Genomic DNA, 10,831 nt, shown 5'->3' with positions numbered 1-10,831 from the left:
GTGTCTCTCTCGAATCTCATTAGTCAAATCACCCTCCTCCCTGACCAAGACGACACCATCCACTATAACTTAACCACCTCGGGGACATACTCAGCCGCCTCTGCCTACGGCGCGCAGTTCCTTGGCTCCTACTCTCGTGTCGACACAACCAAGGTCTGGTCTGCAAACGCTGAGCCCAAGTGCAAGTTCTTTGCTTGGCTTGCTCTACACGGAAGAATCCTCACTACGGATATGCTGGCTGTGAGGGGTTGGCCTCATGATCCCAGATGCCTGCTCTGTCTCCAACAGCCTGAAACAACAATCCACCTCTGCAAAGACTGCCCCTTCACGGTCGAGGTCTGGAACCAGGTGAACACCTGGACTAACGAACGCGTTCCTATTTCGGGCTTCCTCCCCGAGCCAGGAAACGTGTCTGACTGGTGGGACAAGACTCTCATTTCACAGCCCAATCAAGTGTGCAAGAGGCGCAGTGGAAGAATCATCTACACGATATGATCCATTTGGAAGGAGCGTAATAGGCGGGTGTTCACGGGACTGAGGTTGACGCATCGCGAGGTGGCGGCTCGAGCCCTAGACGTAATCAATCAGCGCGACCTGGCGTTTGCTGGCACTCTGCCAGCCGCAGGCATTGGTTAATCTAGTTCTAGGTTTATTCTTCTTGTGGTTTCTGCGACGTTCCCTATAAACGCTCGCCCCTCTGTAAATTGCGTTCTTTCGCCATCTCTTCTATAAGAAAAGGCAGTGCTCCTGCCGATTTCTAAAAAAACTGTTTTCCTTATGTATAAATTTTCATGCAGAGATCATATGCATGATGCTTTGGGTAAGAAAACCAAACAAAGGCACCCCAAAATGCATAAAAGATGAGCCTTTTGAGAGTACGATATTATTCTTTTTGCATAAGCACACCAAATGTTAGTTCTGAATGAATTTTTGCATGTGAGTGGAACATTAAGTGTTACAAGAAAATTTAGGTTTTTTTATAAATTTACTGTTCATCCGAATGCATGTGCACCTGGAGTAGAAATTGATCACAATGATAGATCTGAAAAAGCTCGAAGCAGATGGAGCATATCTGATTTATTTATTTTTGCAAGTGAGAATATCTGATTCTGCTAGCATGGTGATAAATCCACAATGGTGCAGGCGAGTGCAATCGACACGTGTGAGAAACATGTGGACATAATACAGTTCTCATCCCTCACAGAAAATGTACAGTTGTTGTCCAGAAAAAAATACACTTCTCATGTGTAATGGTAGAATTTTCTATGTTAAGTCATAATTGAACAACATAAAATGCACGTGACTACGTTGTTGAAAAAGTAGACATGAAGTTTCCAAGACAACACCATGGCACATCCTAGGGCACCTAACTTCCACGAGAATGCCCTGGGGATGGAAACAACGCAAAGTATCGCCGCTGTTGAGTCCGAAACGAACAAGGGTCATTGCCTGAAACCGATATGGAGAGAAGAATCACAACTTCATCAACAAGAGCGTAGCTTTTCCTTGGCAGCTCATCCATGCTAGCGAGGTATCTAGGACAACTGAGATGAGCATAGACCTCTGCATTTGGCTTCGGGCGTCGTCATTGCCAACGACTCAGAAAGAGCCCAAGCCACCCGCCGCTACAGCCTCGCCACCCACATGGCCAAGAGAAATAGCCACCACTGCCACCATGATGCATGTTGAGTATAGCTAACCACTGCCACCATGATGCATTTTGAGTACAACTAACCTCTTCCTAGCCGAGCCGGCGCATCCGCTGAAGCTCCAACGCCCTACCCGCGTCACCGACACGACTGTCCTCCTTGTTGCAGCCGCGGTCCCAGATGAATGCCGTATACCATGCTGCATGCAACCCAATGGACTCACGTCGACGACTACGGGGGGATCGGAGGCTAGGAGGAGGTGGGAGGCAGCGCTAGCTAGGGTTCGGCCCCTGCTCGCAAGAGTGGGCTAGACGAATAAAGTATAACTGTGTTTTTTAAACAAGATAATAGTGTATTAGAGCATCTAGCAGATCATGTAAAAGTCTATCCTCTAAAATTGTCTTAAAGGATCCCGTAAAACATTTTTATAGCACATTTACAGTATGATGTGCGTGTTGACAGAACAGATCCCATAAAAATCGTTTTCGGTCAAATGTGGAGCCCACTAGTCAGTATTTAAATCTACAACAAGGTCCTGCAAAATAGCATAAACCCCCTTAAATGGGTAGTCTGAATTGCAATTGGCTCCTGATGCCATGGTCATGAAGGGGCTAGCTCGCGGGGCGCTTGCGTCCGGCGATTGATATATGCGGCCGGGCGGACGGACGCAGTCCTCGTTTGGGCCATTTCCAGCTCGCGCGGCCGGGCGGACGCTGTCCTCATCGCGCGGCACTTAGCCCCGCCCTCCTCTACGCACGCATCCAAGAGCTCGAGGTGGGACGGGTCCAGCTCGCTGGCGGCCGAGCTCAGCCCCAGCTCGCGTCGGCCCGCCTAGCTCCTGCTCGCGGCCGAGCTGTCCTGAGCTGCTATGGATGTGGCCGAGCTACTGCGGAAGCGGGGCGCTCGCAGCGCCTGTTGGTGCTCGGAGGCTACCACGACAGCGGCGGTTGGTGCTCGCGAGGTGGCGGCGCCGGTGGTTGGTGCGGAAATTTCACTCCAGCCGACCGCTTTTGTGCGATATGGGAAACCGCAAAAACACTGCCGGCTCCCATACATACTATAGCGGAAACGGTCCGGATTATGCAGGATCCCGCAAAAAAAATTATGCATATACGATTTTGCGGTATCTATTCGGGACAGAAAAAACACAGTCATCTGTTAAACTGACGGCTATAATTTTGAAAGACCAAATTTAGAAGATCTGCTAGAGATGATCTTAGAGTTAGCTGTCTGTCTTATAACTTTGAAATAGATCGTGAAAGAAACTGGGGCATTTGCAAGTAAAACGTTATTGTTACAGGGGAGTACATTATTTTTGAAGTTGGGAATGATTAATTGGACGAAAGAATTCTTGGTCTGCATGTCGAGTACAGCTAACCATCTTGGAGAGTTAATTACTTGGAGAGTACTTGATGACATATGTGAAGTGATAAATTCGAAACAAGATGACTAATTAAAATTACATCCGAACATACCGGAAGGACAAAAACTTAACTAGTTGAAGTCAATTGCAATTAGTTTGGAACCGATTGGATGTGTTCTAGGATATGTGTGGAAAATGATTTCTCATGAATATTTAGTAGTTTCTGACTAGCGTAGTAAAATTAGTTTTTTGCTTCAATTTAAAAACGACAAGATTACACGACACAAATATTGACATGAATTGGTGTTAGGGTTATAGTTAGATCATGTTCATTGATAACCTCGATGTTGAGGGAAAATGGGAAATGATGACGATCGTGTACACATGCTTGTTTGCTATTAGTGAACTACGATGGTATGACTAATGTAGGAATGGGTTGGGGGATGATGGTGAGAAAATGTATGGCTTGACAATAGGACCATACCAAGTTGAACATTATCATCATAAAATTTGCCAATATCCTACAAAATAACTATCATCGATATTCCAAGTTAACACAAGATTAGCGCTACAACCATCACAACCCTCGAAAATGAAATTAATCTTAATTTAGATGGATTATATAAGCCCAATCTTAACCGAGGCACATCTTAGTCATAAAGGTTAGTTCAGACTTCAATTACTATTGAACATCAAAGAGCAAAGGAATTTCCATATCTGTGTCAAGACCATGGCAATTCCAGCTTACAATTTTCATTGCGAGAACCATCTCACCGTCTCATGGGGGGTTAAAAAAACTCTTGATATTTTGAGTCACCACGAGAACAGAGCAAAGCTCGAGTGGCTAGCAGCGCCCGTCGATGCCTAGCCCGCCTAAGTTCGAAGCATGAGGCTTGCTAGTGGCTCTCATTTTTTTTAATGTCGACTCGGGATGCTAGTATCCGTGAGTTTGCTTTCCTTTTTTTCTGCACCATGTCATATAGTACTCCAAAATTGATTAGACGTTAATCATTGCGATGTAATCCAATGTTAATATATAGTACTCCGAATGCAGTATCCCTGAGTTTGCCTTTTTTTTGCACCATGTAATATAGTACTCCATGATCGATTAGACATTAATCGTTATGATTTAATCCAATATAAATATATAGTATACTTTTTTTTGCACCGTGTCATTTACTACTCCAGAATCGATTAGACATTAATTGTTGCGATATAATCCAATATAAATATATAGTACTCTTTTGTGCACCGCGTCATATAGTACTCCAAAATCGATTAGCTAGGAATTAATCGTTGCGATATAATCCAATATAAATACATCAATTAATTCTCCTCCAAAAATATCTTTTTCATTATTATATACGTATTATACGACGCGGCAATGCTCAATTGTGAACTAAAATATGGATGGGCGGATACTATTGAATATATGGTACCTATGAATTTAGTGGTTGCATCTATTTTCTTGATGAACAATAAAACAGCCAACAAATAATGCACATAAATGCAGCATGATATTTTACAAAAAAAAAAAATCCAGCATGATATTGCAGCGGCAGCCCAAGGGTTCTTCCACGATTTAAATTCAGCCCATTCATGGAAACGAATTCATATCCCGGCTCTTCGATTCGAGTGAATTAAACACGTCAGCGACCCCAAATTTGTTTCGGGTAGTTAATTGGCATTAATAATCTTCCAACCATTTCCCAACGACAATTAATATATGATCCTTAATGGCTCTCCCTACCCTCCACGCTCGCTGGCACGTGGGCCCTACGTGTCGGTCGCGCCGGCAGCTTCATGGTATATATAGGGGCGCCCCACCACGCACTGCCAAACACCACACGGCCACACCGATCTCTCATCCCGTCTTCTCTCGGCAAATGACGGCCGAGAAAGGGACGAGGAAAATGACGGGGGGGAAGGGTAGGGCCGGCGCGGGGAAAGCACCGGAGATGGTGACCATGGATCTGCTCGGCGGGTGCGGTGGTGACGCCGGCGGGGAGGACGAGGTCGTCGAACTGGAGGTCAAGGTGCCCGCCGGCAGGGAGAAACGGCTCGACCTTCTGGTGAGTCTCCCTCCTAGCATTGCTGTTTCGATCTGCTCCTCTGTTCTTCCGATCACTAGATGATTTGTTTGTTTCTTCGTGTGGGTAGTTACACCTGCGTGCGTGCATGTTTGGTGTTTAATTAATTCGCTCTCGTGTGGTTCCTGTCCGAGATGATATTCCGGAGAACTATATACTTTTCTAGGTTAGATTATATCCGCAGATCAAATTCATGTTCTTTGATCGGTCTATCAGCATGATGATCAAATTTTTGTTTCTTTTGCACTGGGATTACAGAGTTCGTTGTTCATCATACAGATTAGTACTTAACAAGGTGGGGAAAAAAAATCTTGTTTTTGTGCAGTCGGGCAAGACATTCTTGACTCCTCATCGCCACCAGGCCGCCCAAGACGGCCACCAGGACCTCAACCTGCCTCCCACGGCATCAACCACCGCCGCCGTCACCACCACCTCCGCTGCGTTCTGCACCCTCGACATGGTCCGCTGCGCCCTAGAGCGCGCCGCCACATCGCCGGCCACATCGTCCTCCTCGTTGGGGTCCACCTCGTCCTCGTCCTCCTCCCTGGGAAAGCGCAGCCGCTCGCCGCCTTCAAGCACGGCGTCGCCCGCCGCGAACCCGGCCATGCGCGCGTGCGCCTGCCCGTCCTGCTTCACATACGTGCTCATCACCGAGGCCGCCCCCTGGTGCCCACGGTGTGCATCGAAGGTGCCGCCGCTCCCCAGTAAGCCCGTCGCACGCAGCAGCGGGAAGAAGCCCATGATTGACTTGAATGCTGACCCCGATGAGACCGAGTGAACAAGATAAGCCTTCCCTTGGTTTATAGGGTAGAAAAATCATAAAAATAGAGAAAATGAGATGACATATACAAACCTATGAATAAGAATAGAAAAGGAGATAATCTTTGATTCACATCATAAGATTTTTTTTCATTGAGTCTAAGCTAGTAATGTTTATTTTCCTATGTTTATAAACCAAAGGTCTCTAAAATGGGCTTGTTGTGCGTGCGTGTGTGTGTCTGTGTGTTGGGCTTGTTGTGTTGTGCCCACAGCTAAACCCGTATGTTGTGTGTGTGCTTGTCTGTTAGACCTTGCATGCGGTGGCGTTGTGTGTACGTGTTTGCGGATGGTACTTTGTTGACTTTGTGTTCGGTGGTTGTTTTATTTATAAAGCGGGGCGGAAGCCTTTTTCGGCAAGGACTCTAAAGGAAATTTCTCTATAAAAATCATATATCCTATGAAATTCTTATAGAATTCGTCCAAACCAAAGGAGGCCTAAGATGAAAGACAAATGATTTCTTTTCTTTTTGGAAAAGTTTTTCAAGTCGTGCATTGGTTGGGGAAGCAGAAGGAGTAGGGGTAGCCACAGAATACAAAGGATTTAGGCCTCATTCCCTGGCCAGGCCGGGGCCTGGGTTCTAGATCCGCCACTGGGAAGAGGCCACATCAGTTGACGATGCTACAATGTTCTTCATCGCCATCGTGGTGGAGATCCTAGTTGGCTCGGCCATGAGCTCCCTGTCATTGCGTACCTACTCCGATGAATCATCTGTTGCATCAGCACCTCCACCTCCATAGCACTGGGGCGATGCCAACCCAAATTGGGAAGGCTCCTCCCCCCTCTCCCGTGCTCCTTTGCGGCTGCAAATGCCCTGTTGTTTAAGAACCTTCACACACACTTGGGAATCTCGATTGAGACTTTTTTGCTCACAGAGGCCATAAAAGCGATGTATAACATAGAGCATTTTATGTTTGCAATTTGGTATACGAATCCCGTTCCTCACTACATTGCACACACACAAACATGATTTGTTTGCAGCACATAGATATGGGCTGGTCTTCTAATGTATTATGTAAAACAAATGATAGGCTACTGCAATCATTACTAAGAGAGAAGATGCGTTAATAGACACATATGAAAGTCCAAATCAACGAGATGCAAGCCCAAATAGTTGAGAAGCAAGCTCAAAGAAGGAAATTCAAGAAGCTTTACCTTGCACTTGAGTTGTTGTAATCATTTAGTTCATACTCCTTGGATCAGTAGTAACAATTTGTTTTATGGAAGTCATTTCACTGATGCTGTTCTTACTATAGGAGACGACGTACATAGTTGTCTGTAATGTATTTTTATATACTTTATATCTTAATGCTTGACCTAGTTTGATGTTGATGTATGTAGTGTAAATATAGTAAGCACTAAGTACCTGTTCGGTACCCGCTCCGGCAGCCAGCTTCTCCAACCGCATGATTGGAGCTTTTTTTTAATATCAGTACAGACACAAGTGCTCATACACATGTGCATACACTCATCCCTATGAACGCAACACGCACACCCTATCCCTATGAGCACCTCCGAAAGACTGAGCCGACATATCATCTTGAGATTTACGAAGTCATTATAGGCGTCTCGTTGTCGACGGGAACGTCTTCTCCCACTGAATGCGCATCGCCGCAAATCCTGAAATAAATCCAACAATAAATGCAAGCACCGGGATTTGAACCCTGGTGGGCTAGGGATACCACAGTCCCTCTAACCATTCAATCACAAGTTGGTTCGCCTACATGATTGGAGCTGAGCCGAAGACTCTGACTCCGCGGAGTTTGAAATTGAGAGGCTAGCTGGCCGCGTAGTACAAAAACGGAGGAGTTAAGAAGCTGGCCTTTCCCAGCTTTGAAAATTGAAGAAGCAAGAGTTGAGACATATTACAACTAGATGCCACCGCTAAGTTAGTCTATTGCGTACCGGTTCGCTCATTCTTTTTGTCCCTTTCGATATTTTTCTCTCCTGCCTGACCACCAACCTGTGGTTTGATGGTTAGAGTGACAATGGTATCCCCTCCCACCAGAGTTTAAATCCTGGTGCTCGCATTATTCCTGGATTTATTTCAGGATTTTCGGTGATGGGCTTTCAGTGGGAGGAGACGTTCCCGTCGACGACGAGGCACCTACAGTCACTTCGTAAATTTCAAGATAACATGCCAGCTCAGTCTCTCGGAGGTGCTTATAGGGATAGGGCGTGTGTGTATGCATATTTATAAGGATGAGTGTATGCGCGTATGTATGAGCGCTTGCGTCTGTACTGATGTTCAAAAAAGATGTTCCACACATGCATGCACGGGGAGATGACGTTCGCAACGAGTGGACCGAATGATTTTTACAGTTAGACTGGGCTACATGCGCTTAAATGGGCCGGAGGCCTGGTACAATGACCAAATTGAGAAGTTGTGCCGAACAATTTCCTAGTTGCCACCTCAAGCGAGAAGCCACACGAAAAACCAGATTTTGGGAAGTTTTGGAGAGGCTGAGAAGTTTCAGAGCACACCCTAAATTGTTTATTTATGCTATGTACGATGTTAATGTGGTACATAAACTGAATTATGTAACGAACTATATAATATGTGTTTCAAATGAGTTATTGTACAAATTTTTGTGTTTTGGAGGGAAGTTTAGAGGATCTTCTAGAAGAAACATTGAACTCCCTAAAAATAAAGAAAATGAGATAACAAATATTTTTAAACTTTTAGGACAAGGGACATGCTAGAGTTTCTCTTAGAACATCTATAGCCGGGCGCCCTAAACCCGTCTCAAATGTCCGGGTGGCCCGCTCGGTCACAAAAAAAATCGACTCAGCAGTGCGCATCAAACGCCTGGGCTGACCGGCACCCCTCGTATCCAGCCCAAATATGAGGCGGATATGGAGGTGCCCGAGCGCGTCCGCTGACCCCGCTGCAGGTCGTAACGGTCCCACTTGCAGTGACTGGAACTCCATCCTCTCTCATCGGTGCACCCAAATTTTAATTCGCCGACCCCGCTGCATGTCCAGCCTGAAGAAGCTCGGGGTCAACGGCGACGGAGTGTGCTCGAGTGAGGACGGGAGTAGGGGAGTCTATGGCAGAGCCTCTCGCACAGGAGGAGATGGTAGCACACATATACTTGGGTTGGGCTGGGGAGGTTGAGCTGTGTTGAGTCATGTCTGTGTTGGGCCATGGAAATGGGCCTGTCAGGTCTAGGAGATAGGCGGTTTCTATTGATCATTCACTGGTTTGATATTTTGTGTTTTTTTATGAGGGATCAATGGGCCGATATTGGTAAGTTATTCACACAAAAGAAAAACTTGTATTTTCATGCGAAAGAAAAAAGCTTATTGAAGAAACTGATAAGGTTTTTTTGCGCCTAAGTACAAAGATAAGTTCCGCGCAAAAAAAAACTTATCATTTTGTCTGATAAGTTTCTTTTCTATTGCCCCAAACAATTCTTTTTTCTCTCAAGATTAAAGAGACAAATTAAAAAATTGTAGAAATACATTCTTTTCTGCTCGATACAGAAGTTTCCAAATGAAATGAGTATATCTAAAAAAGTGGAAAATAATTGATGCGATGGCGACGGGTGTAAGTAATGCGTACCCGCAGGATAACCAGTGATGCGTACGCGTATTCACCCGGGAACAGCTACGTGCAACCGTATCTACATCCATGAAATACACTCACTGTTCCTCCAGGCCAGATCTTCATCTTCTCCCGTCCTTTCTTCTTTCTTTGCTGAATGAAGAAAATATAAAAGATTGACGGTGGCACGGCCATTGAAGGCTAGCGCGCATTCATTCCGAGCAGTTGCACCCAGCAAGATGACACACGCTACCACTACTACACCCAGCAGATAGACCAAGGATGGATCCAGTCGCATTGGACAAGTAGATAAACGTGCAATGTCTTTTGTTCGATGCTCCAATCCTTCAACTGCAACTCTGCAAGTGGTCGTGGAGTAGTACGTCCCCGCGCTGAATTGAATCCACTTCCACGTATACGTCTTGAGCATAAATGTCAACCGGGAACCAACCCTGCATTGATTCACGTAGAACCATTGATTGCGCGGGGCTTGTTTCTGAAGACTCCATCAAGCTTTTTCCCTTGCCCTGTGGACCTGCTCCTCTCTTATCTATCCATGCACAGTGCAGATCCTGTCAATTTGCGGCGACACATCACAGGACGGACGTAGGTGCATGCATGGTGGCTAGCTTCGAGAGGGTTTAGTCGATAGATTGGCGGTTGGCAGAGCGCACAAGTGATGACAGGAATTGTGTGGTGAATGGTGATTGTCTGCAGAGAATTCCCTTGTTGGGCCGCTGTGCAGGTAATGACTTTCTTGTGCTTAACCACTGCAGGCAGGTCGCATGCAGTACTACCACTGTCGCATATACAGATGAGATGCAAGTGTGTGCAGTAGTAACCATTAGTGCTAACTTGCTTTTGGGCCGAACTTCTCATTCGGTGCCAACTGCTCTACCCCTGCGTAGTATATGGTGCAGCGGCTATAGTAGCTTTTGTGCCTTGAAGATTTGGTACAGTATGGAGAGGAGGAGAAGTAGTACTACCTCCGTCCCGGTGTATAAGTCATTCGCGTAGTTCTAGGTCGATAATTTAACTATCTAAATATGTATTATATGTGACAAAAAATATATATTTAGAAACTACATCCGTGTGGAAATCTAGTGGTATACTTTTCATGACATATAACACATATTTAGTTCCTCAAATCGATGACCTAGAACTACGCGAATGACTTATACACCCGGACGGAGGGAGTACGTACGGGCCGCCGCCGATCGGACTTTATAACTGGCTGACCCTGAATGGACAAGTTGTTGGGTAAAGAGGAGGAGAAGAAGTCCAGGCGCTGTACGCCCTGTTCATTGATTGCTGCCTTAACAATCCTGAAAAAATAATGGACAATACTCCCTCCATTCCACAATA

The 10,831-nt window shown here is 45.7% G+C and overlaps 1 protein-coding gene across 1 annotated transcript; it reads left to right on the top strand.

Annotated features, from left to right (window-relative positions):
- Positions 1-4,872: 4,872 nt before the first annotated feature.
- LOC119351993 lies at positions 4,873-6,014 on the top strand. The gene is made up of 2 exons (XM_037618751.1): positions 4,873-5,084; positions 5,428-6,014. Exons 1-2 carry the CDS (start codon positions 4,899-4,901, stop codon positions 5,878-5,880), a joined length of 639 nt encoding a protein of 212 aa, XP_037474648.1. The 5' UTR covers positions 4,873-4,898; the 3' UTR covers positions 5,881-6,014.
- The last annotated feature ends 4,817 nt before the right edge of the window (positions 6,015-10,831 follow it).

This window comes from Triticum dicoccoides, chromosome 2A (assembly GCF_002162155.2).
Source record: "Triticum dicoccoides isolate Atlit2015 ecotype Zavitan chromosome 2A, WEW_v2.0, whole genome shotgun sequence".
NCBI lineage: Eukaryota > Viridiplantae > Streptophyta > Magnoliopsida > Poales > Poaceae > Triticum > Triticum dicoccoides.
Note: the sequence above shows the minus strand (reverse complement) of the source record. Positions and strands in the feature narration are given on the sequence as shown.